This window comes from Trichomycterus rosablanca, chromosome 6, assembly GCF_030014385.1.
Source record: "Trichomycterus rosablanca isolate fTriRos1 chromosome 6, fTriRos1.hap1, whole genome shotgun sequence".
In the NCBI taxonomy this organism is placed as follows: Eukaryota; Metazoa; Chordata; class Actinopteri; order Siluriformes; family Trichomycteridae; genus Trichomycterus; species Trichomycterus rosablanca.
Genome location: NC_085993.1, coordinates 18,433,689 through 18,461,447, shown reverse-complemented (window position 1 = coordinate 18,461,447; position 27,759 = coordinate 18,433,689). Strand labels below are relative to the sequence as shown.

The 27,759-nt window shown below is 36.6% G+C and overlaps 1 protein-coding gene across 3 annotated transcripts; it reads right to left on the bottom strand.

Annotated features, from left to right (window-relative positions):
- On the bottom strand, nucleotides 1-26,636 carry gnb1b (guanine nucleotide binding protein (G protein), beta polypeptide 1b). Of its 3 annotated transcripts, none has more exons than XM_062997514.1 (11): nucleotides 26,283-26,636; nucleotides 15,910-16,017; nucleotides 14,421-14,459; nucleotides 14,176-14,282; nucleotides 13,182-13,245; nucleotides 12,932-13,094; nucleotides 10,929-10,995; nucleotides 9,769-9,970; nucleotides 6,646-6,862; nucleotides 5,222-5,337; nucleotides 1-2,235 (listed from the first exon to the last, which is right to left on the bottom strand). In XM_062997514.1, exons 2-10 carry the CDS (start codon nucleotides 15,964-15,966, stop codon nucleotides 5,231-5,233), a joined length of 1,023 nt encoding a protein of 340 aa, XP_062853584.1. In that variant the 5' UTR covers nucleotides 15,967-16,017; nucleotides 26,283-26,636; the 3' UTR covers nucleotides 1-2,235; nucleotides 5,222-5,230. The 3 variants fall into 3 exon arrangements, with proteins under 3 accessions (XP_062853584.1, XP_062853583.1, XP_062853585.1); XM_062997513.1 differs by having other exon boundaries at nucleotides 5,197-5,337; nucleotides 26,283-26,635; XM_062997515.1 differs by having other exon boundaries at nucleotides 5,197-5,337; nucleotides 26,559-26,631.
- Between the last annotated feature and the right edge of the window lie 1,123 nt (nucleotides 26,637-27,759).

Sequence of the window (27,759 nt, the reverse complement as noted above, 5' to 3'; positions counted from 1 at the left end):
GACATCTCAAACTTGGTTTTATTACATCTTAAATAACAGTACATTTTAATATAGTATCTATCTTGCATCCAGCTTTCTGTTGTACACCAACTGACTAAAATAAAATACAAAACAGGTGAGGAGTGCCGAGCTCTACGGTTATTACTGATGAGAAAATAAGTGGGGAATCAGTTTTAATTGAACTGCAATTAATCTTTACTGGTGGCAGCACACACAAATACATCACAATTATTGTACATTATCGCAAAAAGAGGAGGGAAAAAAAACATTTCCAAAAAAACTCACAACTACTAAAGAAAGTGCATCTGTTTACAGTGGGGAAATAAGAACAATCTGCTGTTTCAGATGCCATTTTCTTAAACATTGTAATTTAAAAAAAATAATAACCAGAACAGTTTCGTTGGATTGGAATCTCAGTTCTTTAAACGCTGAACAAAAATCTAAAGTCTAAGACGTCTTGGTAACCAATGACCTTTTTATTAAGAATAATTACAGGAGCAAAGGGACAGAAGAAATCTGCAGGAAATATGTAGTCCTTCCTCTTTCAGTTTTACACTTGGGTGCATAGCTTTGCCAGTAAAAGTAAACGATGTGTACACAGCATGAAAAACAAAAATGGCTGGAATTAAGCTTATACTGTTCAAAGGTCTTACCACATTTTACCATCCTAGCAGAGTCCAGTGGATCTAAAAGAAACGAGCACCTGCTTAAGCATTTCTACAGCATGCGACTACGTTACTTCATGGCAGATAAACTAAAAAAAAAGGTAACGCCTAAAGATTTAAGAATCATTATTTTCAGACACTGATTTGTACAACATTTCATTCACAGATTATTAACTGTATTTTCAAGCACAAACAGGGATATCTTGTCAGAAACTGGGCAGAAAAAAGAAGATAAAATTGCTTAATATTCTCCTTCCCCACAATCCGTTTAGTTTAGAACTTTATAACAGACCATCCCTGGATGAAGAGAGTCACAATCGCACAGAGTAACTCCAATATAAAACAGTAAGACCAGAAGAGAAGCTCTGAGGTTAGTCTGAACAATGTTAAACCCTTATGAAAGAGCCAACTGGGTTGTACGTTTGATTTTATTTTCTTGGTTAAAATTTTATTTGATGTGATTAATTTCATGTTTGGTTAGTTAACAGGTAAAACATTAGTCAGGTTTCATATTGTGCAAAGAAAGCTGTGACAAGACTGGAAAGAAAAGTAGCTAAGATATAATGCTGCATTCACGCGTGCAAGTCGGATACTCATATTTACAAGCAACCATTTTCGGATAAATGACGCGAGTACCTCAGACTTAAATGGTAAAAGATTGAAAAGATATGGCATTTTTTTGTATTCACATCAAAAGGTAACCAATGCACAAATTATTACAGTTTTAGAAAACTAAGGCTGTTCTTATTACCCAGTAATTGCTGACAGCTCAGCAACCGTTAAACAAGGTGAAGAATTGAACGCTGCTTGGACTACCAATCAGTCGCCCATCAGTATGGATCATGAATCGACAAGTGAGCTCATGTTTTCTTTTATAGTATCTAGTCACGCTCATGAAGACTGCTGACCCCACACACACACACACACACATACATACATACACACTCACTCACAAAATCTAGTGCACCATTAAAAGGAAAAAAAATGATTGGCATCTTCAGAACAAAAAAAGCTGCTCTTCCTTCTTGTCTAATCTCAGCCTTTTACACATTGTACGTTGTCTTCAACATTCACACAATTTTACAGAATTAAAAGAATTTCTAAATCGGAAGAGAAAGAAATATTAAGGAAAAAAGGATCCAGGAATAACCATGTGCCTGGAATAATTCTAAAAAGAAGAAGGAGGAAGAAAAGTTAAATAATTTGTACAATTATACTCCAACTTTTGCTTTCGAGACACATGATACATAAGCATGGGATGATAGTGTTTGTTTCTGTTACAGGGGGGTGACACTGAATGGTCCAATCAGGAATGCACAAAGTTATTCATTTGATACCACAGGAATTCATTTTTTTTTTTTTTTTTTTTTTTTTTTTTTTAAGTTGGGTGATTGAACAAATTGTGCTCTTCTTTGTGTAGGAAAGGCATCGTTTTCCCTTAGAAGTTTCTTTCTTTATGTGGTGGTGTCTGAGTCAGTATTTCGTTTTTTGTTGATGCTGACAATGCTGTGAAATTTAACATTCTAAAGTTGGAATGGTCTTCCAGTCAACTTTGGAGTTCAAATGACATCTAAAGAACCGGGAGAGAGAGGAAAGAAAAAAAAAAAAAAAAAGCATTACCACCACATTACCATTAAAGCATTTCTCCACAAATATTAATACTAAAATGTTACTTTTACATACAATTACAAGGAGTTACAATCAGCCAGACATTACAAGGAGCTGTAATTGGCCAGACATGCAACCCTGTCCTAGACCAGCGCTCCCCAACCTTTTTTGCTGCAACGAGACAATGCTTCCACCTAGGGGTGATATGAGATGATAGACACCTGTATGTTGGAAATGGAAGCAGTGTTTTCATTGCGATCTCTAATTATTTATACTTTCTTGTAATAAATGACCCACGGACCAGTACCGGTTCACGGCCCGGTGGTTGGGGACCAGTCCTCTAGACACCAAATCTACAATATAATTTTATATTACTACTTCTTAACAAAGAAAAGTTTGGTAAACACTCAGTTGGCCCTACAGTACACCATCACACACTATCAGCCAGCCAAGCGTCTACACAGACACAATTTGCCATCTCTGAAGTGGAAGGATGGCTGAAGCCCTGCGATAGATGTCCAGGACATTCCTGCCGTGCACCCAGTGTTTCCTAATGGAACTAGAACTGCAGCTTCCCTAACCAGGTTCAAGCGGTTGATGAAAATTAAAGACTTCATGAGCCAAAATACTTGAGGCCTATAAAACATTAGGCACTAGGCAGGAACACACTGTGAACAGGGTGCCTATTAGTCACGGGGTGTCGCCAACTCATTTATACAATACACACAATTTAGACAGCCAAAATTACCTTCCCCATGTTTTGGATAGCATGCCAAACTCACCAGGACCCTGGTGCTCAGACAAACTAAGTGAAATGAATAGAAGTCTTCTACATGTTCAGCATTTCTCATACTGGTAAACAGGCACATATATGCATATGAAAATACATACTGAACATGACATTGCAATGTCACCATCATTAGGGTATAAACTTAATGTGACATTTTTAGTATAGGACACTGCTTGAGATTTTTGTGACTGGTAAAAGGACACATCAAAGCTTATAAACCTTAAAAAGCAAGATGTTATTGATGTCATATTGAGACTCCAAGTGATCACAGGGGGTGGTTACTTTCAAAAGTACCAAACTTTTACCCCATGCAGAATGTTGTTACTAACTATTATGAAATCTGCCTTTTTTAATTAAAGGAAGGTGGTATAGTAAGTATAGTAGGATTTGACTATTCAGCCACTCATGTTGCAGTGACAGAAATTGATTCCCTATCTGGCTTTCCTTCACAATTGTTTGAGTGCTGAGCCAGGCTGACATCACAACTAAGATCTGCGTCTTAACAATAGAGGACTAGCGTGGTCAACTGCTGCACCACTAGAGTGCACTAAACTATGCACTTCTAATCATGGAAGCAGCACACACACACCTTTAAATCTGTTAAGATTGACATTTTTATGAGGAATTTTAGTAAAGTACCTTTAGCCATGAGAGTGGTACAATATTGTACCAAAGTATTGTTCAATGCCCATTTTTAACAGGCAGGACTTTTTTCTATTCTAGTAATACATTTTACCCCAATTCTCTCCCAATCTAGTCGTTTCCAAATACCCAATTCATATATCGGCTCTACTGCTGCAATCCTCTATTCCCAATCTTGAGAGCCACAACCAATGCACACCCCCTACTACATAAGCACGAAGCTGGCTGTTCTTTACGCCCACATGAAGGCAGGTTCTTATGGGAATCTATATCCCCATTATACCCCATTCTCATTGTGCTTCCTTGCCAATCATTGTCTGTATAGGCGCACGGCCTGCAAGCAGCAGAGCTGAGATGTCAGCGCTGGTGTGTTAGCATGTTTCACTGCTATGTTTAATCTTAAACTTTTAAAAGTTTCTTTATGCACTAGTGATAAAAGTTTTGTTTTTCTGCTTGTTTTTATAATGCCACATTTTCACATTCGTGATACTCGTGGCAGGAATCCAAGTTTTGTGCTTGGTTTTTTTGGCCTTGTATTATACGTACACCGATAAGCCATAACATTAAAACCACCTCACTGTCCATTTATCAGCTCCACTTACCATATAGAAGCACTTTTTAGTTCTACAATTACTGACTAGTTTATCTATGTCTCTACATACTTTTTAGCCTGCTTTTAGCCTGCTCTTCAATGGTCAGGAAGGGGTCCAGAACCACTACAGAGTAGGTATTATTTGGGTGGTGGATCATTCTCAGCACGGTGTTCAGCAGCAAGGTGTTTAAAAACTTAATCAGCGCTGCTGTGTCTTATCCACTCATACCAGCACAACACACACTAACACACCACCACCATGGCAGTGTCACTGCAGTGCTGAGAATCCTCCACCACCCAAATAATACCTACTCTGTAGTGGTCCTGACCATTGAATACCAGCATGAAAGGGGGCTAACAAAGCATGTAGAGAAACAGATGGACTACAGTCAGTAATTGTAGAACTACTAAGTGCTTCTATATAGTAAGTGGAGCTGATGAAATAGACAGTGAGTGTAGAAACAGGGATGTGGTTTTAATGTTATGGCTGATTGGTGTATTGTGCTATTATACTTTTTGATTTTCAGTGTAATATTATTGAGAAATATGAGGATTATTTCTGTTTTATCTTGGGTGAGGATTTCTTAAAATGTTTTTGTCTTTCACTATTGTACTTTAAGCAGTCACTCAGGATATGTTTTATACTGATGGGTGTCTCACATTCTTCGCAAAGTGTGGGGTCTTCTAGTATCATGTTGATGTGTCAGTCCAGAACGGCCTATTCTACATCTAGTGTATAACACTTGATCTATATGTTTTCACACTATTGATAAAGTATAAACCAGTTTTTGCAATACACTGACAAAACTGTTCTGCTTCACTACATTTTTATTCTATACGTATTGTAGAATGTCTTTAAAGCACACAATATCAGTTCAAAGGAAGAAGCTGCAGCTTACTGTGTCAGACATGTGTTTAAAGCACCTTCAGGTTTTAGTTCCAGATCTTAAGGAAGCTGTCCCAGGACCCTGTAGCAACAGCCATGCCATCATCAGTTACACCCAGACAGCTTACACGGTTGTCATGGCCAGCCAGCACACCTGAAATAAATGGGGAAAAATAAAAATCAGCAAAACAACCAACAGATTTCCATGTAGTTGATCGATCTAGTAAACCTAGACAAACAGTTTTTTTTGACAGTTCAATAGGTAAGAATCTGCAATCATGACTGAATTGCTCTCTCAGAGCTAAACATAGTGAAGCAGATAGTTAACATTTATAAAACTGCATTTTTCAGGTAAATGTATCCTAAAGTAATTAGTATTAGCACCTACACCAGTCGAAGTAAAAAATAAATATTGCACTGGTAATAATCTGTGTTATGAACAATGCAAAAGCTTCACATGTCTATTTAAGGTGCGCTTAATCCAGAGTAAATTGGCTTTGCTTTTGAACATTTGTATACATATGGCCTTCACTGTGCACAGTACGGTCTCTGCATTGACATATGAGGCAAAACCACTTTGGTGCTTGCTGTACCATTTCTTCCCATAACGTGAGTCAGTGGACCATGTGCACCCATGCACATTTGCCTATGTATTTATTTATTAGGATTTTATCGTCATGTTTTACACACTTGGTTACATTCATGACAGGACATGTAATTACTGGTTACACAAAATTCATCAGTTGAAGTCTTTTTAATGTCAAACACAGTCATGGACAATTTTGTATCTCCAATTTACCTCACTTACATGTCTTTGGACTGTGGGAGGAAACCGGAGCTCCCAGAGGAAACCCACATAGACACAGGAAGAACATGCAAACTCCACAAAGAAAGGACCCAGACCACTCCACCTGGGAATCAAACCCAGGACCTTCTTGCTGTGAGGTGACAGTGCTACCCACCAAGGCAAGGTGCGCCTTATTTGCCACCAATTTTTACTATATTGTCGCTACGCTCAAAGTTGAATCTAATTGAACTTTGACCCAGTTTGTCACTGACCTTTCAAAGCACCACCAATGAGACAAATTGTTGTTATGGTGCAGACAGAATTGAAGCACAATTGCTTGTTGTGGCTTTGTAGCTCTTCATTACTATTTAATCCGTAATGAGGGCACCGAGTGCCTTTCATGAACGCACTTTTTCCATTTGCTGATTACTGTCAGAGCTTTTGAACTAGTTTTAAACAGGTTTTAGTTCTAAACTAAAATTTTATTAAAAACTGCATGTAAATAAACTGTCAATAATGTCAGTCAACATTTTCAATTGTTTTCACTCTGATTTCTGAGCGGCACAGCCAGCAGAAAGCAGTTTTTCGTGTATCATGCAAAAGGCTTAATTGCCGCAATAGGCATCAACGCTTATCATGTTAAAGTACAAAAGTTCATGTGCATGTGTGCCCAACCTGCACGGTCAGCCTTGAGGCTGTCCCAGACGTTGCAGTTGAAGTCATCGTAGCCAGCGAGCAGCAGACGGCCGCTCTTGGAGAAGGCCACTGAGGTGATGCCACAGATGATGTTGTCATGCGAGTAAATCATTAGCTCCTGATCGGCACGCAGGTCGAACAAGCGGCAAGTGGCATCGTCTGAGCCAGTGGCAAAAGCATTGCCATTAGGAAAGAACTGAGGAAAGAAAACCAAGGTGGTTAATTAATGTTTATGACAGGTCTAACAGTGAAAGTGACTAAAACAGTAGTTTATCTAAACGATAATATACTTTTAAAGACAAGTGCCACATTTCACAGAGGTCATTAAATAACACTCATAAATTGAATGATAGTTGCATTGCATAGTGTGTTTATTGTTCTATTCTATGACTTACTGTGGTAAACTTTCGCCTCCAAGAGCCCTCAAAAAAACGCTCTAGAGTTATGAGCTGACTGGCTTATTGGTAACTGGACTATAGATTGGAGGGTTCAAGCCTTGTTATTGAGGTTGTTGCCAGGTTAAAGCCCAAAATCCTCAATTTCTCAGATCCTGCCTTAAGTCAAAATGACTTAGCGTCCATTAAATACATAATGCAAGCATACAGTCTAGACCAGGGGTCTCAAACTCAATTTACCTGGGGGCCGCTGGAGGTAGAGTCTAGGAGCGGCTGGGCCGCATCAAGTATTCCACAAAAAAAGGGTTTCAGGTATTCCAAACAAAAGTACAACTGATCCAAACTTCTCAATCTTTATTAATAACAGTTCAGAACATGAACAATTCTTCAGAACATAGGCTTCTTTTACCTACACTTTGCTGCCAGAAACCTTCAAAGATCCATTATTCCCAGAATTGTCTTACATCTTGAAGGTTTTCTTTGGGTCATTTAGTGAAAGTCACAACACCTGTAACCGTGACTTGTTTTGAGTTGAGATCTGCAGTATGATGTTGTTTGATGTTTGTTGGTGATGAAAAGAAGGCTGCTCTATAGAATCCACAATTAATGCCAACTTCAGTGGTTATACAGTTTGAAAATGTTTTATGGGATGTTTTTCTATTATATTTTAATTAAAAACAACTATTGTGAGATACCCACTTGTCCTGTTTGCATTACACAGGAGAGAGTATTGTTAAGAATTTTTTTACTAACACAAGTAACGAAGTAACGTTTACTCTAAGTACGTTTTAAATGAGTTACTTTTTCACTTGAGTAAGTTTTTAAGCTAAATAATTTTTACTGAAATACGAGTAAAATTACTTAGTAGTACTTTTACCTGAGTACAATATTTTAGTACTCTTTCCACCTCTGCCCAATACCTGAGTGTTTGGGATATTATTCAGAAAGCCCTTTCTATATATTCTGAGAGGAATTTGAAAATGTTATCATTGTTCATAGCTTTTTTGAGCACTTCGTTTTTCTTATCATTATTAAATTTACCTCTCAGGTGTTTATGCATTTCACATTCATAAATAAAGTGATCTAGATTTTATTCTTTTTGTTTACATCCTACACATCCTTCTGCTCTACCAAATCTCTCCGCCACTAAGCTTACTCTGGTGTCCATGTTACTTCACCTCTCTTAATTCTTAATATCAAGTGCATTGTCTGTTTTATATATTTTAAATTCTTGCTCTTTTTGATTAAATTGTTCTTGGTAAATTTGTTTTCTTTTGCGATCGCAACTTTCTGTCCTCTGTACCTTGCACTGGCTGACAGGATATATTTTCCCTCCACTTGGCTCTGAATCACGTTTCAGCCAAGTGACGTTGCTAATACGTTGCTAAGTGAAAAAAATAATAAAATGCGAAGGGTAAAGAATTGCGCAACGACTCGGCAAAATAGGTGCATGTGAGAAAACCGCGTGGGCCGCACTAACAATGAACTTTGATGTTATGTTGGGGGCCACAAAATATCGGCCTGCGGGCCGCAATTGGCCCGCGGGCCGCGAGTTTGAGACCCCTGGTCTAGACATTTGTCAGTATGCTCTTTGTGCTGGTCCCAAGCTTGGATAAAAAAATAAAGGGTTGTGTCCAGCATAAAAACTGTGCCAAAGTCCCCTGATTATGAAACCAGCCAAAAGAAGGAAAAATGGATGACCAATGGAGATTCTTCCAATGCAATAATCAATCATACCTTCATTCTGACTTATATTTTGACTGAATAACAACGGAGCATCCAATGCTTCCTTAGCGGTGAAGGCAATCCCAGCATTTAATATGGCACAACTTTTCTTACAAACTTTTCTTAAACTCTTTTCGATTGTAAATAAATTCTCATTAATTTCTAAAATTTGTATGAAAGGTGTTCAAGGAGTGTTTCAGCCAATTGGTTTAAATGGCCTGAGGTTAACTGTGATAGCAAGTACGTCACTGAATTTTTCGCTTATATAAATAATATAATGTAAACAAACTGCCTTATGAGTTCAAAAAATAAAATCCTTTCTACTGAGTCAGCTGTCCAGGTAAGCAGTAGGCAGCTCACTAGGTTTTCAGACAGACTCCTAGTATGGGGTTTCTACACTATGTAGAATAGGCCATTCTAGTCTAATGCACCAACACCTAAAGAGCTGATTACTTAAACTACGTGTTTTCCATAGTGTATTTTTGGTTTACTCCTGATGTTGGGGTGTATCTAGAATAGTTTATTGTTTGCTCTGACCCCAGCTTTCAAGCTTGGATATGCAAAAAAAAAAAATTTTGTTGTACTGTATACGACAAATTAAGGCATTCTATTTTATTCTATCATCTATCTTTCTTCTCTGCATTGCCAAGCAAACAATCATGAACCGTGGCAGAGCTTGCTAAAGCCAATCAAGGTTACCAAGTTTTTGTGTGTTACAAGATTTGTGAATATTCTGCAAAACAATAAGCTTTTTACACAAGTTTCAGTCATTGTTGCTAAAGGTGGTACTTAGGATGGAATTTACTTTTTTCAAAAGGATCTTTAATAAAATGTGCTACTGTAACTGATGCTACCTTTTGTGTAACACCAAATTTATTGATATGAAATCACCCAGTGAGACACATGCACAGAGATAATTGGACAGAGGGCAACTTTACCACCTACAAGTCTAATCACAAAAGCAAAAATGTGCACTACTCACGCAGATTGCATTGATATCGGACTCGTGGCCAGTAAAGGTCTGTCGGCACATGCCCTCACGCACATCCCACAGCTTAGCAGAGGCGTCACAGGCTCCAGACACAAAGGTTCTAGAGTCTGGAGCCAGGGAAAGACTCATCACATCTCCAGTGTGACCTGCGAATGTGGTTGTCTGCTGGCCGGTCTCTATATCCCACAGAGCACTGAAAGACAAACACAGGCTACAGTGACTACAGCTCAGTGGACTGCCTTTCTGAAGATCTTTCACTTTTAAGCCATCTATAACATCTAAGTGACTAAGGAGAGAACTTCACTCTATAGAGTAATAATAAATTATATTAACTTGTTGTTCAACACTGATATGACTGAGTTGGGTGAAAAGACAGAATATGATCCAGGTAAATAGTAAGAAAAGTTTAAATGTTAAATCTGATCGACCCAGTTAATGCCATAGACTTAAAATGGAATGCAGTGTTTTTACACCATCACATGGTTATATTTCATTCGAGTTGGTTGGCAACACCAGTTTATTATTGTCACACAAGCTGAAGTGACTGCTGCTTTTTTAGATCTGAGTGAAAAACATCAAGTTTAATCTTTGTCATAGATTTCTGGAAGTAGTCAAAGCAGGAAGAAAAAAGGATCCTTTACTCTATCAATATCTCTCAATGACAGCTTGTTTATTTTTAGCTGTGCACAGGTGCTGAATGTGATACTGACACCAATAACAATGACTAATCATGACCACCTTTATAAGCTATAAATAACTAAGTGCATTGAATTTTTATATACTGCACATGATTAAAACATGGCAGCTGTAAAACATGGATGTTTAAGAAGAATCCTTTATATAAGGTTTGATAAACAGCTCTGATTACCAACAGAGATTTTGTTCCAAGTGTTTCAGAACTTTATAAAGATCCATTTGTTTTGTCAGTAGGACTTTTATAAAGACCAGATAGTGTTTTTAGATTAAGAAAATTAAGCTTTACATTTTCTATTGACAATATAAATAATCTTCAAAAGCTCAAATGTATGTCAAACTGGCAAAGTTGCCACCAACGTTCATATTTATCCATCAATTTTGGCATAACTATGATTACTTCCGACTTAAAAACCTGGCTAAAATATTTTGGTTCAACTTCAGTTCCTATCTCTCACCAGGTGGTGTCACCAGAACTCGTAACAATCTGGTTGTCATCAAGGAAACGGCAGCAAGACAGGTAACCTGGAAACAAACAGGAAAAAGCATTAACCTTTCATCCAAAACACCAGTTTATTCTCTCAGTTTTAACTTAAGTGTTCTCAGCCCACCCTTGTAACTTGCCCTTCTATTGTACTTTCTTTATCATATACATACAAACAGGAAAAAAGCATTTAACTTTCATCCAAAACACCAGTTCATTCTCTGTTTTCTCAGTCTACACCAGGGGTGGGCAATTAAATTTTCCAAGGGGCCACATAAGAAACTGGGACTGTTGTGGAGGGCCGGACCAATAAGGTGAACTTAATTCTGCTCAATATTAATTTTATCTCTTTATTTACATTTACATTACATTTTCAGCATTTAGCGTTTACGTCTTTATCCAAAGCGACTTACATTACAGTTACACTATACAGTCTGAGCAATTGAGGGTTAAGGGCCTTGCTCAAGGGCCCAAAAGCAGCAACCTGGCAGTGGAGGGGTTTGAACCAGCGACCTTGTATTTACTAGTCCAGTACCTTAAGCACTAGGCTACAACTGCCCACTCTTTATGAGAAGCAGTAAATTGTGCAGTTCTAATAAGCTGTTAATGTTTAGATGTTACAATCAGAAAATTAGAAGTAGGCAGAGAAAAAACATCAACATTATTTTACTTTTTAAACAAATAAAAAGCAAAAAAACTAATGTGAACAAATGTGCAGATTTTTAAACTATTTTGTTTGGAGTCTAATTACCACATTTGTTTTTCAGTCCTTTGTTATTGTTGGATATTCTTTTTAAAATCACAAAGCTGGTGCTGACTGCTTCAGTTCTGGATGTGTTAAACTTTATAAAAAGTCTTTGTTGCTTTTGCAGTTTAGTTAGTGAAGCTTCAGGTGTGACGCTCTGCATCGTTCATGTTCTTGTATTTCTCTGTTTAGTACCGCAACAGCGATTTAGAGCCTAAATTGTGATCGTTAAACAGCTTTACACCTGACTTCAGTAAATAAATACTTCGGAAGTTCATGTCTTGTTAAAAACTCCACCGTCAATCACACTCAGTTCTGTTCGCATTACGGTGAAGCTGATACACTCGCGCACACGAAAACTAAATTTACGGATATTTAAAGACACAGCGCTCCCGTCAAAATCAATCCTGTTATACTGCATGTTTGATGTACATTTATTTACATCAAATTTTTAATTGCCTCGAACCTCATGCGGGCCGGTTGGAGATGTCTCGCGGGCCGTACAATGCCCAGGTCTGGTCTACACTATGAGAAATTCATAGCTTGCCCTTTTGTTTTACTTTCTATATCATATACCTAAAAACGAAACGGAAGGTGGCAGTGGCTTTTCAGTGCAATCTCACGATTGGTCCCAGGCCTTGATAAAAAAAATAAAGAGGGCTGCATCTGGAAGGGCATTCATGATAAAAACTGTGTCAAATCAGTAATGCAGACCAGAATGATCTGCTGTGGTGGCTCTTAAATATTAAAGCAAATGAAAGGAATGAAATCCTTTATTAATACACTTTTAAAGTCTGTAGAACTGATAATGTTGAAAACCATGTATGTCTAATTTACTGTTAACATAAGTAAAAGTCCTTTATTTAGCTTTCATACATTATCTACTTACAATTCTCTTGCTCTAAATGTAACTAATTTAACAAATTTGAATCAACCACATGTCAATTACACACAGGGGTTTTCTGTCAGTGACACATTCCATAATACAACTTTAAAAATCATGGCCAGCAAAACCCAACTCTAAATCAATAAACCCTTACAGACTTGTTTAGGTGTGAGCACTTTACATATACAGCATTTAGAAGAAACTTTTATTCAAACTGACTTAGAGTTGTGACTGAATACAATGCAGCAGCTGAGAGTTAAGGGCCCTGCTCAGGAGTCCAACAGTGGCACCTTGGCAGTGGAGTTTGTAGTAATGAATGCAAGTGCATATAAGGCATGATCCCTACCTGTGTGTCCAGCAAGCTCACGGCTGACACGGACATTGCCTTCTCGGGTCTTCAGGCTGTAGATGGAGCAGATGTTGTCTAGGCCTCCACAGGCCACGTAGTTCCCAGAAGGAGCGTAGGCACAGGTCATGACCCAAGATGAGCGCAAGGGAATTGCATGGACCTGAAAGATGCAGACATATATTCAGTGCTAAACATTTGCTTCAAGAGTCTTGGATAGAAAACTCGATACACTGTGTTGTCTTTTTACCTTGTTTGTGGTGTAACTGTCCCATATAATGAGTTTACCATCCTGGGATGCACTGACCAAAAGCCTATAGAAGAAAAACACAACATGAAGACATTTACATATGCAGAAAAACACAGTTGGCTATTGAAGTACTGCTACAGTGGCTGAATAAGACACTGATGACATCTCTTGTCTGACAGCAAAGTTCCAGTTTGGCCCAAGATGTGTGATAATGGTATCGAGTCCTAGACTCTGGACAGGGCCACTGGAGTTCCTCACAACAAATTAATCAAACTGGCTGGTCATGTTGGATCAAGAAAGGGCCTAAATATAGTAGTGTACTCTTAATACTAATATATTCATTTTGTAGTCAAACATTTGACAACACACTATTACAGTATAAGTAGCAGTAGTAGTAGTAATTAGTATATTATTCTAATTGAGTCTACTGTATGTAGGGCCAGTGGTAGCTCAGCAGTTAGGCTTAGTAGCCACTGTCTGGCCCCTGGGCAAGGCCCTTAACCTTCAACTGTTTGCACTGTATTTGATTACAACTGTAAGTTGTTTTGGATAAAGCATTTGCTAAATGATGTAAATGCAAAAACTAATTATGCTTTAGAAGAAAACAGAGCTATCAACTGTTTTAATTACAAATAAATCATTTTATTTTATATTCATTATTCTGGACAGACGTGCCCTTTAAAGAGGCAGATTACAGCACATTGTTTCAACTTTCTTTAATGAATACACTAAAGTACAGACACTAATATGTGATGAATACAATTCATTTTAAGTACTAAACATTTTATAAGTAGTAATACTTATAACTTCATAATTTAACAGCATTTAAATATCACACAAATTTGTAAAGATGAAGCACAGTGTCACTATATTGAATGAAATGACGCCACTTTTAGGACAAGAAAAATGTTTCAGCCATTCGTCAAAAGCAGCAAAACTGCAAATCAGTAAAGATAAGTAATTTAAAAATAGTAGTAATAATAATAATAATTACCTGGAGTCAGAACCCCAGTGCATGGCATAGATTTTAGCCAGATGACCCCTCAGCGTTCGCCTTGTGCGCATCTGGATTCTCCCAACAGGGTCGATGTTTGCTGTGATCTATGAACACACACATTTAACTGTCTGAACATAGCAAATTATTACAATTTTTTTACAGTTTAATATAATTGTTTTTAAGCAGAACCTAAAATGCTTATGTTTAATAAAAATTTAAATACTATAATAATAATATGCTACCTGTTGTAGTGTGGCATCTGCACAGGCTTTCCTTGCATCCTGCAAAAGACAGCCATATGTTGATTACCATGTGTCTACAAACTCCTCAATGTAAATAAACACAAGATCCATTTAGTATCCAAAAAAGCCGTAAGTCACTACAAAACATATTTAGATGCAAATCTAATATACATCTTATGCAGCAATGCATCCTGAACATAACTGAACAGTCAGATCAGCTTTTATTCAAATCCTATATGATTAACACTTTGCTTTCGGATGTCAACCAGTTTAAAAACCAACAGGCTCATATTTGAATACATTTAGATTAAGGTAGATGAGAAGGTTGCAGCTACAATGTTACATGATTAACACTTGTAAAAAAGACCCTGGACTACTGAGCAAAAAGTGTTAAAGCAAGAACAATAAAAAGTCACCCTTAATCGTAGGATTTGCAATCACTGAAATGTGGTTATGCTTGTTTTGTTTTCCTACTGTACCTATTTTTTTTACTGGATTTGTAATTGAATGTAGTGACAGCAGTTTTAACAGTGTATACTGCTTAGCATATTGATCAACTTTAAATTGCTTCAAATAATATTAATGACCCTGGGCAACTCTTTAACAAGGATTTATAGGTGTTTTAAAATAACATATCATAAATGTCATCAAAAGTATGCACAAAAATGACCTGATTTATAAAGACACAGGATCATCTTTATAGCTTACAACTGTCCCAAAACATAAGAGCACCTTTAATAAATTCATGACATGGATTTTTAATAACAGTTAAAATATTACTTGTTAGCAAATTCCTGGATGCCAGAATTATGTTTCAATGTTTCACTACATCAGCACTTCTGCAACTGCCTTAGACTGTGGCATGGGAGAATACATTTAATTTCTTACAGGAACAATGTTCCTAATGTGAATTTATGTTTATTTTGTATACTTATTAGTTACTGCTAATAATTAGTAACAACTGAGGCCATTAGTAAGTGGAAATACATTTCTGCACTGGATAGTTGCAAACAAATGCATAAACTGAATAGTAGGGATGTTAGTGATTAACCAGTTAAACAATAACTCACAAAGAAGAAGTTTAATTAATGCTGTAGGTTTAAAATGTCCTTTAATTAAATTTCCAACAGTTTATTGTTGGTTTGAGTTTCCACAAAGCGAGTGGATGTGTAATAAATGCTAACCCACAATGACTGAGGAGAGCCGAATCACCACGTGCCCTCTCCGCCACACGTCCAATATGAGGCAGCTTCTTATGGCTCTGTGTGGAATTGATAACGCATTTGGAGAGCCACGATAGGTTTCATGTGACACCGCGCTATCCCACCCTTAACCACGCAGGTGCCCGAACAAGTCCTGGATATACTGCAGAAGGAAGAGACCCTATCCCTCCGTCAAACATGGTCAATTGCTTTTGTGTTTACACCCAGTCAAATTGCTTGGAACGCCACATTAGATGTGCGAGAGATTGTGTGATGATGGTTCTTACTCTGATCTGGTTTTTCAGTTGGTCAGCCTCCTGGCGTAACTGATCCAGTTCACTCATTTTCTCCTTCTAAAGCTCGTCCTCACGCCTACTGCCGGGGCACAAACTGGTCTGTGCAAAAAACAAAACACACAAATTAATATATGTAGAGCAACTGAACATTGATCTGATATTTTTTAATGAACACAATGCTTTATTTTGAAAAAGTAGCAATACAGTGCTGGTAACAAGCATTTGCCCCTTCACCCAACTTCTTTTGTTTTTGCTGAACAGACAAAGATAAGCCAAGTAAACATACAATGCTTTTTTTTCTAATATTAGTGGTAGTTTAATTATCTCAAATTTATATATTAAATATATATTAATATATATATATATATATATATATATATTCACTACCTATTTATTAATATATTATCCAATAAGGCAGTTGTGGAAGCAGCGCAATACATAGAAAATCACTTTTCCAAGCATCATTTTCTTTTCTAATGAATAGGTTCTTCACATGGGTCCAAAATAAGAGAGCTTCAGTTTTAAAATTCTAAAACAAAACAGTCTTTATTTTGGTTGTAAATAGAAGTGTGAAAGCATGATGGCACGTCTTAGTCTTTCTAACAATGAGTCTTGAGTCTGAGTGCAGTCTAAAGAATCCGGCAGAGCATCTCCATTGCAAACTGACCAGCTGATGAAGGAAAAAAAGAGGTTTAGAAAACTTCCTAGAGTTATCAGGCAGTCAACAGCTTTATATGAAATAAATAAAGAGGCCAAATAGAAATGTTAAGACACTTACATTCATCTATTCAATGTTCTGGATCATTAAAAAGCTGCGTGTGTATTTGCAAATGTCTAAAGCGGTGCTTAGAGTGAGGATAACCCAACAACATCTAGCAACAACAGTGTATCAAACTGTGTCTTCGTTAACTTCTTGGTAACTTTAAGGTACAACATTATTTTGGGTGTTGTGATTAAACAGTTAAGACATGCGTATTTATTTAGTTGTACGTGAAAGAAAGACGGCCAGCAAAAAAGATGAGTGAATACAATTAGAGGAACAATGAACACAAGCCATTAGGAAGCCTAAAGACCCGAACAGAAGACACAATATTATGGAGAAACGCTATCCATATACTTCATTATTTTTTTAAACTAGACTATTTGGAAACATATTTGCAACCAAGAGCATGTTGTTTTATTAAAAATGATCAGTGTGTACATTTGTGTCAGGGAATTTGAAGTAATTCCTCCTATAATTTGAAAGTTACTACTGAGATAAATGAGACATATCAGATATTCTATTTGTTGCATATTGTTCTTTGATTTATGTCATTTACTGTCTTTAAATTGATTGGCACATTTGGTCATATAATGAACTTGATAGAAAAGACAACAGTTTAAGAAATTGGGGCTAATTAACTGCAAATGTTTGTAACGCATTTCACTTAATTCTAGAGGTTTTATTCAGCCATTAGAATTTGATGATTTTATACCAAGCACTGGTTGTAGCATTAGATGTGAAACTGAGGCATTATTTGAATTGGCATAGTGTCTCCATTATGTTAAAGAGGAGGACAAATTAACTCCTAACAACTAACCCAACCAAACGTATTTACAGTTAATCTTGGCGAGCTGGCTAAAATAGGGGAAATGGTGTCCACCCGCTCATTCACTTTCCGGAAGGCACAGTATAACTCTGAAGCAGAGATTATGAATAGTATAGTTCATATGGTCTATGGTCCAAATTGATAAGCTAGGCACATTGCTAATGTTATCTTGCTAACAGACTTACAAAGCCAGACTATTTTACTAACAAGGTAAGCCTGAAAAAAGGCTTTTGTTTCCAAGCTGTTAAGCTGGCTTTTGCATTAGAAGAACTCTGTACAGGAGGCAAAAGTAAATTAAGCTGCTGTGATTTTGCTGAATACTATTGGGATGAAACAAAAAGATTAAAAAGATGTTAAATAGGGATGCACCGATCCAACTTTTTCAGTTCCGATACCGATCCGATACATATACTTTGCATATCGGTCGATACCCGATACCGATCCGATACCACTGTTGAATTAATAAACCGTATACTTTATCATGTGGGAAAGACTTAAGGCATCAGGATTGACTTAAACATTACTAAGTTTGCAAAACAAAATATAATTAACAGATATAAATGTACTGAACTGCTATTTATTTGTCATTAAAACAATAAACAATTGTGCAGGACCTTGGCACAGCATTCAAATTCAAAATAAAAAAGGCAAACTTCTTAAAATATTTTAAAATAAATTAAATGTATCAGCTGAAACTGAAGTAGTTACACAAACAGTAATCAATCTTATTTTTTAAATATGTAGTGTAAACAGTAATTCTAAATCTAGCAGCGGAAGAAGAACCTGAGAATAAACGAATACATTGGTACAATACAATCAGTAATCAAACACTGTAAACAAGCAAACATCTAGTACAATTCAAAATAAAGGGTGTGTTCGAAAAGCTAGTCATTCTGTGCGTAAAATGCAGTACAGTAAAAAAATTTAATTTTGTGACAGAGGTGACAGTGCTACCCACTTAGCCACTGTGTAATTTTTTTACCAGTGAAAAAGGTAAGACCAGTAACAATTACTGCTGTACAATAAACTGCTGCACAGTTCTTTTCTTAGATCAATGCCACAACCAACTCAACATACTATGGTCACCCTGCAGTTCACCTTCCAACATTTACACAAACAAGACTTTGTGTATTCCAATAAAGCGAAACGAATGGTTTACCGTACCTCACTAGCATAAAAACCTAAATACAGATACGACTGGCCATCAGAAACAGTATCAAAACTATATCCTTAGAAGCACGACCATTTCCATGGTGTTTAAAACTGTGTTTAAACTGTAAAGAGAACCAAAATCAACTCGAGTAAGCACATTAAAGATAAATGTATTACAATGTAGAAGAAAGTAATATTACATTTTACCATTACGAACCATTAAACACTTTCATTCCATGTAACATTCCATGTTGGTTTCTAACATAGCTCCAATAACAACTTCTAACATGGGAAAGCACCAATTTGTTTTAGCCACTTTAGTGCTTGTCAGTCAGTTTCCCAAACTTTTCTTTTTGCAGGAAAACCAAGAACTGCAAACTGGGAACGTATAGCATTCTGAACCGTCATATAATCCAGTCAAAAATAGATCCAAATAGTTTCTTCTGTCTACTCTAGCCCACTAACCAGAGTACAATAATAACCACTTTTGACCACTCATACATACACTGTACATAGCCTATGTACAGATATTTACAGTTCTTCGCACATAATCACTATCTAGCTTAGGGTTGCAGTAATGTTTTCACTTTAAACACACTATATAAACGGAAATTTGTGTGTGCGTGTGTGGTGTTTTCATGTCTTTCAGCATAACCACACCAACATATGGTCCAATTCAGTTTTTATTAATTCTGCATTTTGCTGTAACTACATCAGTGGGACAATGCAGCAGATGGACTAATAGGTTAAACTGTCTGAATTATTAATTTTCTAGTGTGGCATTAATACATACAAAAAGAATTATAAGCCTCTCATAAAAGAAAACAATTATAGGAAACTGTGTTCAACATGACAATTAGTATAAAAATAATTACAACCCCAAATCAGAAACAGTTGGGGCAGTATGGAAAATGCAAATACAAAACTTAGTGTTTCTTACATTTACTTTTTTGCTAACAGTATAAACCTAAAGAAATGTCATGCTTTGGTCAACTTCATTACACTTCTTAATGTACATTCATTTCAGCATATTAGGCCTCCAAAACATTAAAAAAAAAAAACATTGGGACAGAAAAGCATTTACTGCTTCCTCTACTGCAACAATACAAGGTTGTCAGTCACTTTTTTCCCCATTTTAAAATCCTCCATGCATTCTCTATTACAATTTGCATTTCTCCTGTGCAAAAAAAAAACTGGGTGAGTATAGAAAAAAAAGGTTGTATTTATACAAGACTGTAAGGCTGCATCAGAACTAAAAAAAACTATTACTTAAAAAAATAAAAAAAATATTGAAATTCATAAATATGATCAAGTAAATGTTATTCAGCAAGAATACTGTACTATGGCAAATGAAGGGCCTATTCTTGTCATCTGACCTTACATCTGGTTTACTAGTATTTATAATTCTGGCCATGCTACAACGTAACTTAATAATAATGTCACAAATACACTGTCACAGATGTGCTGTAAATGCTACTGGTTAAACATTTCATTTAAATTTATTTGCAACAGCAGAACTAAAATGAGAGTGAACATCTACAATGACAAAACTGTTACATAATAAAGCACAACTGTAGGTTCATTGCCATTACCAGCAATACAAGAGCTCTGGATATTTATTACTTTGAACAAAAAAAGAAATGCAAATATTACAGATGCATTGGTCACCAACATATTTACATAAGACCCCCCGAGACCAAATGTAACTTGGGTGGGAAACCAATCTTAGAACTGCAATAACAACAAAATGGGAATAATAATGTGTGTCATACTGGTATGAAAATATAATGTACAGTAGTGTTGTTGGGAATGTAACAACACACTGTTAATAATAGAAAGAAATAATAATGAAAAAGTTATTTGATGTAAATCGTATTTAACCGCCTCCCAAATGCTACTGCACCTGATACACTAAAGGCAGCACAATCATATTATCGTCATCATGATGCAAGTTCATTCAATAAACACAATGACAACAATCAACACAAAACAGTTCAAAATGCTACCTGGAACCAAACTGTTTAACCATCTCCAATTCATTATGTAGTTGAGTACCTAATATCCACTAAACAACAATTTTCATACAGGCATAATGGTCAGCATCAGGACATTGTGAGCTACGTCCGAGGTCTGTGATGTTAAAAGTGCTTAGTCACTTTGTTTCAACTTTTGGAAGCGCTCCGATCCTATGGAAAACAAAACGTAACTAATACTGGCTATTCTTTTACATGCTGTATACTTTAAAGGGATGCTATGTGTAAGCTGTTGACTAATGCCAGATAGCGGCTAAAAGAAAATTACAAAATTGGCACGCTTAATTAAATTATATAGGGAGTTTTATCCTCACTAATCTGCACTTTTTTTTTTTCTCTTTATGCTCCAATATAGAACTTGCTTGGCACCTTGTAATAACTACACTTAATATACCAACAGCATTTTTTAATTTGCATGTTTTGTTGCACTGGTAATGAAATGTTCACTACCTAATTGCTTAATGTGTTTGTTAATCTTACTGTTCTACATTGTGTTTCACTGTTTTCCATACAATTAAGCATTAAGATGTGCTTACATGAAACTTTGTGATGTGTTTTGATGCCACACTACAAGCTCTCTGGTAACTGGGTACACGTCAACTAACGGTCAGTTATCAGTTAATAGAAAAATTATGCAGCATTAACAACACATTCTTTGTCAATTCAGCCTTAAATACAATTCAGTCAAGCATTGATAATGTCAGTCTTATCACCAAGAAGATTTGATTTACTTGAATATTAATGAGGGAAGCTGCTTTAATGGGAGTCCTCGCAAACTAGGTCCACCAGGTCTACTAGCTCCACCTTAAACCACATACTAATGTAAAGAGACATTTAATAAAATTAGAGTGCTAGCAATACACTTGTGGTTGCTTTTACACTCTCTTTGGTATGACGGAATTAATTGGGGACACATCAGCTGTTAGACATCCTCACAAAATATATTTGTACATTTAACACGGCACAAGCAAGTGCCAATAAGGACAACTTTGTAGTGGCCCTATGCTAGTTGCCCAACTTGAATTAATAATCTAAAAATGCAAAAGAAAATGCAATTGGTAAATCTAAACTGAAAACAGCCAGATAAGTAATCCCAGGTTGTGTTTATATTTGTCAGCTTTGGTTTTATTAAAAGGAACCCTGTTGCGATTGCTGTTACAGTAAGTGCGAACCTTTTAAACTCTGGTGTGCACCAAATAAGCAGACTGAGAACATAGCGGTGGGTGGGTCCATTTTTATACAAATTCTGGTGCAGTTAGTTTTAAATGTGAACACAATACAAATCAAAGGCATCTGAAAGAACCAAATACAGGACGCGATGTCAAAAAACAGCGATACTTAACGTGTCATGAGCGAACAGAGTACCTGCTTTACTGTAGGCAGCGGAAAAATGTCTGGCAATGTTCTGACCCCTTTATCTACTTTATCACCTCTTGCCGTGTTTCCAGTTGGCTAAAATACCACTAGGTATACACAACCCTGATAAATGCATTATGCCCAGCATGGTGCATCGTTTTGATGACACATTTTTTATTATTTTGGTTCTATTGTACATTTGTGAGTTTAAGATTTTCTTGTTTAGTGTGGACCAAGGGAAAAGAACTTCAAGTATAAACACAACCTAATATGCTGACAGTACATCCTAAACCAGGACTATGTAATATTTAATACGCAACTGTTCAATCTCAGTGTAAAAAAAATACGTACACCAGTATATATTTGGCACTAGGGTTTGTTCACACTGCATTAAGTTGTTGATTAATGTCTAACATTAGAGACATTCTCCTGACCTGGTATGGACAGATCATACAATTTGTCCAGTAAACTGTAAGTCCACTCTGAAATACTTTGCTTGATCACTCAACGATGAATGATCATATAGCACGTACCGTCCTACAATCCCTAACTAAATGATTAGATTATGATGGTTAAATAATTTTCAGTTTTTTAAAGTCATGTAGTGTAGGGCTGCAAGATAGATTGCAATATTGTTATTTCGACATGATATACGATAAGCATGTAGGTCTTGCTAAATAACTAAAAATTGAGACATGCAAACTGCAACCAAAGCAGTAGCCACCCCTTTTAGCAGTTAAGTAATGCTAGCTAGCAAGTTGTGTCTACCCAACAAAATAATTGTACTTTAATAAAAGCTAAAAATAATCAAGCGTACACAGTCTCAGTTATTCACTTTGTACCAAACTGTTTCATCATTTTGAAATAGATTAAATTAGTTATGTAGATTTATACTCACAAAATAACACTGCTTTGATGTGGTGACCCCTAATTATGGAGGCAGCCAAAAGACAAAAAAAAAAAAAGCAGGCAGTGCCCAGTGTAAACATACTTTTGTCAAATATTGCATGGCACATTGTTACTGTGACATTCAGCAATTTGATCAAATAGCCTTTTGCATTTTGTTTACTATTATGCAGAGTTGAAAGGATTTTTACAAAGTTGGAATGTGTGCTATGGCCATGATCCATCATTACTATTACTATTTTGGGCAGTGGTAGCCTAGTGGGTAGAGCTTTGAGGCATCAATCGGAAGATTGCTATGCAGCCACTGTTGGACCCTTGAGCAAGGCCCTTAACCCTGTCTGCTCCAGGGACGCCATACAATACAGGGGCGCAAAAAAAAGAATTATTGTACTGTCCGTGTATATGTATATATGACAAATAAAGGCTTCTTCTTCTTCTATTACTATGGCCAAGATCCTTCATTACTGTATATGTAGCTTTAAATTACTGTACTGTAACATACACTGTCACATCTTGCACACAAGACAGATTTACAGGCACCTCATGCTAGAATCTAAATGGTCAGCGCCTCTACTGAGTCACCGTTTGGATGTTAGCATTGTAACTGTCTTCAGACGTCTATCAAGACTTCAAGCTTTGATATAGGTACAGTAAAATAAGTGGAAAACTTAGGGGCGGTGTTCCTTTGGAACATTTATTTATAAGAATGTAAGAATACACTCTACCCACGATGCGATGCGATTCACGATACTGGGTTCATGATATGATTTTTTCCAGATTTTTTAAAACTGAAATTATAGACAAATGACAAAGTTTCCTTTTATTATTTGTCTTAAAAAAAGAAAAGAAAATACTGTATTTGTGATTATTTTTAGTTATCTAAATAATGAATGAAATAATTTTTTTCTAAGGTAAAACAATTTTAAATTAAGCCCAATTTGGCTGAAAAACCCAGAATTTTGGCAACCAGGCATATAGCGCCAGTGACGCCAACAAGGCGAGGTGTATAGTGCCAGTGCCCTTTGCTGTTTAAAGTGAATATCGATTTCTTTTTAGATGTCAAATCGATTTGAATCGTGGAATTTTTGAATCGGTTATTAACCGTATTGTGGTGAATCGTTACATCCCTATTTATTTATCTTCAAAAACTGCTTAACTTTAATTAGTGTTTCAGTGGGCCTGTCACCTTGCAGAAAAAACACAGTCTTTAGAAAACAACCTTAAATCATTTTACACTGTGATGTACATGTAGGGCAAACATTTTAAGGATTAGCTTAACACTGCCAAAATGACTTAAGTACTTTACTTTAAGAAGGAAATGCAGAACCCACTGCACACAAGAGTTTTAATAAAATCCAACACCACCTGAGGACAAGCACCTATAATGGCAGATTAAACAGACCTTTCTAACCCCAATGGTATTGACATTGAGTCGTGAGTAGTGAGATTTACTATTTAAACAACTAGCACACAGATGGCATAAAATAAGTGGCCTTAAGTGTTCCAAAAAAAGCTATTAAATAATTTAATCAATCAATTATTAAATAATTAATGAATTAAAATGTCGGGGCTGAATAAATGCTGCTTCCTGTGGGTTAAATCAATGGCATGCTGCTAACTCGGAGAAGGGATGCCGACAAGAAAGAGCTTTAAACGCCATCTTGTTCACAGCCGCTTACTGGGCCTCAAGACCCACCGAGTCATTCGTTTATTTTTCTCATTTATATATCAGTTTAGCTCGTTCCAAATGCGTATAGTATACACATCATACATCATATTTATTCCGATCTGTGTAAAACAGGCCGCAACGAGATACACCGAGGTTTGTCATCACAGTCGGGGCCATTCAGACATTAGCCAGGCAATCGACTGTTAGTTTCTGTATCCACTCTTCGTTAGAAAAAACGATAAGGCCTGTTTAAATCTGGCTGTCGTGAGTGAGTAATTTAGCTCAGATCAGTGGATGATCACAATAGAACAGGGCGATTTTACGAATTAAAACACTATAGGAAGCAACGTTTGTTAGCAGCCTTTCAAACACACGGGGGGAAAAACACAATCGGATTAATTAACTCGTTAGTGTGTAGTTAGAATCAGGGGTGCTTCTTTAATTCGATTAATTCACACCGATCCCACTGATTACAAAGCTAACAGGATTAAACAGAGATGGGCAAACGTTTCGTTTCCATAGACGGATCGTTTTAAGTAACAGTAAGTAACGTTAAGTTAAAATGTCCTCACGTTTCAATGATTTCACACTTTATTTACAGGTACGTGAGTGCGAAGAGACATAAACTGGGCTAATAGTAGTGTTAACGTATAACCTGCATTTTAAGTTGGAATTTGTTCGTTTTCGAGAATAACAGTTGGATGAACGCAGTATGGAACCGGAATCCATACAGCAAGGGTTCATATTTTGCCTACACGAACGTATTTGTTGTTTTTACAGTCCATTTACTATCCTCCATACACTGCACAAGCAAATGATATGTGCCACTTTATGACTGATGTATGAAAGAAAATTAACTAAGCACCGATGCTGTATGAAATAACGTGACCGCGTTAAACATCACCAAAATCGACCCCAGTGGAGTCTAACCAGTTAACTGGTGACAGAAAGGCTGTGTCCCAAACCGCTTAATACGTATTACGTGTGTCTAAAGACACAATATTGAAATAGTATTAATAAAGCAATTTGCATACTATTTACTATTTAAGGTGATATTGCGGCTCGGAACAAACTAACAATAGTTTGGTTGGGAAAACATGAATGTGCCAAATGATGTAGCGAGCCAGCTAATGTGGCTAATTATCTAGCTAGCTAGCTAGCTAACTATCTTCTAGGCTGCGACGTTATCCACCATGAAGCTAAAATTACTTTAGGCAAAGTAAAATGTTCAGTTAGTAAACAAGTAACCGAAAAAAATAATGCAATTTTATATATAAAAAATAAATGGTACTGTATTTACAATTATAAAACAAACACCAAAAAGTGTTCTGGCTGGTGCTAGACACCAAAGGCCTGAAAATCTCCATTTTTGAGAAGTAACAGTTACAGGTAGCCATGAGAAGCTTTTGACCTTTCTGCACGAAATAACTCGGTGTTAAGAACTCAACTGGCCTTTAAAATCCTTTTCCACAGAGCATACGGTTAAGCAAATTGCACTCGCTCATTTTCCTAATGCTTTTGCCTGTATGTAAACTAGTTGGCTAGCTAACTGTTGGCATTACCCCACCCCCGTTCACTACAGCCTACTCACCATTACTGCCAATACAACACACAGAACGATCAGATCATTTCACGTTACACTTACAGGTTATCACGTACCTGTATTCAGTCGTAGTTGCTCTTGCTATATATGGCATTGACCGAAACAAATCACCGTGTCGCTGTCAAATCCACGCATCAACGAACAAGATCGAGCTAGCGTGCTAGGCTAACACGGCTCGGTCGGAGGAGCGGCGCTTTAGTAATCACTTCAGCTTTCAAATCAATCGATCCACAAACGAGGATTAAAGACAAGCGCGGGAGTGTTCCGAGCCAAATCTCTCTATTGCACCGTCAAAGCTCAGTCTTTAAAGTCCAGGAGAGAAAAATGCTCACTGTACAAGTCCGCCAGCCGCCACTTCCCGTTGCTTTTCCTTGAAGGAGCACTTTTCTCCAGTTCTACTTCTCATCCGGCCATCAGAGAACAGAGATGGGCGCGGTGACCCTGCAGTCCGGCCTGGGAAACCCCGTACATGTAAAAAGCACACACACACACACACACACACACACACTGCAACAGTAACAGTGCTGTCAGACTGAAACTACTGTACTGTTAGTACTGACGGAACAAAACAAACTCATTCACATTACATGAACTATCCTTTAAATATGGTAGTAAAAAGCGTCTTTATATGAGTTAAAACTCTTTAAATATAGTCCTCCAGATAGTAAAAACGTTAAATAAATCAAATAATCACATGAATTAAGTACTGTACTTGAAACATACCTGTGTGACTCTGGTTGCTAGCACCCTAAACAGACCGTTCCTGAACCAAATTCAAACTTTTAGTAAAGTATCTGTGATATAAAATACATTCATATTCATTTGTTGTAATCTTTTTGCTTAATTCTGTTGTGGATCAGACGCATTATGTGCATCCTATGCTTCATTTAGCTTGAAATTTGTCATGATGTGTCCGTTTTTTAAGTTGAGGGTGCCTTGGTTTCAAAATAATGAATAAAATCATTAAGGGCAACAACATCTATTTTTTTTTTTTTTCAAAAGTTTAAATACTAAAGAAAAATAATATTTTTTAAATTGAGTTTCTCTTTTAAATAATTTATTTATTAATGTCCGCAAACGTTTTGTCAACTATGTTACTAATAAAACTTCACTCAGCAACTCAAAAATGGTTTGTTCTAAAACTATGTGAGCAGCATTACATGATATCATTTTTCTCTGTAGAGGACATATTGAACAAACTGTGGTAAATGTCCTCTTATTTTTTAAAATATTTGATCTATAATAGAACATTGTCAATGAGTATATTAATTGACCATCAACTATGTTACATACATTGTTATGGTTAAACATTTTTTATAATTTTAATTCAAATGTATGTTCAAATTAGACATTATTCTGTTCAAGAAATGACATGTGGTCAGCCAGGCAAGGTCTACCACTGAAGTTATGGGTCAAAATAGGAAAATTGTCAACTATGTTACCTGTCAACTAAGTTACCTAGTAGTCTACAGTACATCTACTGTCCCTTTAAAATAATAATAAAAAATAATAATGTTTAAGCTTTGCAAATAG

Excerpts from the sequence above, each read along its gene's own strand:
- gnb1b (XM_062997514.1), bottom strand. The coding sequence starts at position 15,966 with ATGAGTGAACTGGATCAGTTACGCCAGGAGGCTGACCAACTGAAAAAC. Across the intron at positions 14,460-15,909 it reads AACTGAAAAACCAGATCAGA|GATGCAAGGAAAGCCTGTGC; the intron begins GTAAGAACCATC and ends TGTCTTTTGCAG. Across the intron at positions 14,283-14,420 it reads CAGATGCCACACTACAACAG|ATCACAGCAAACATCGACCC; the intron begins GTAGCATATTAT and ends GTGTGTTCATAG.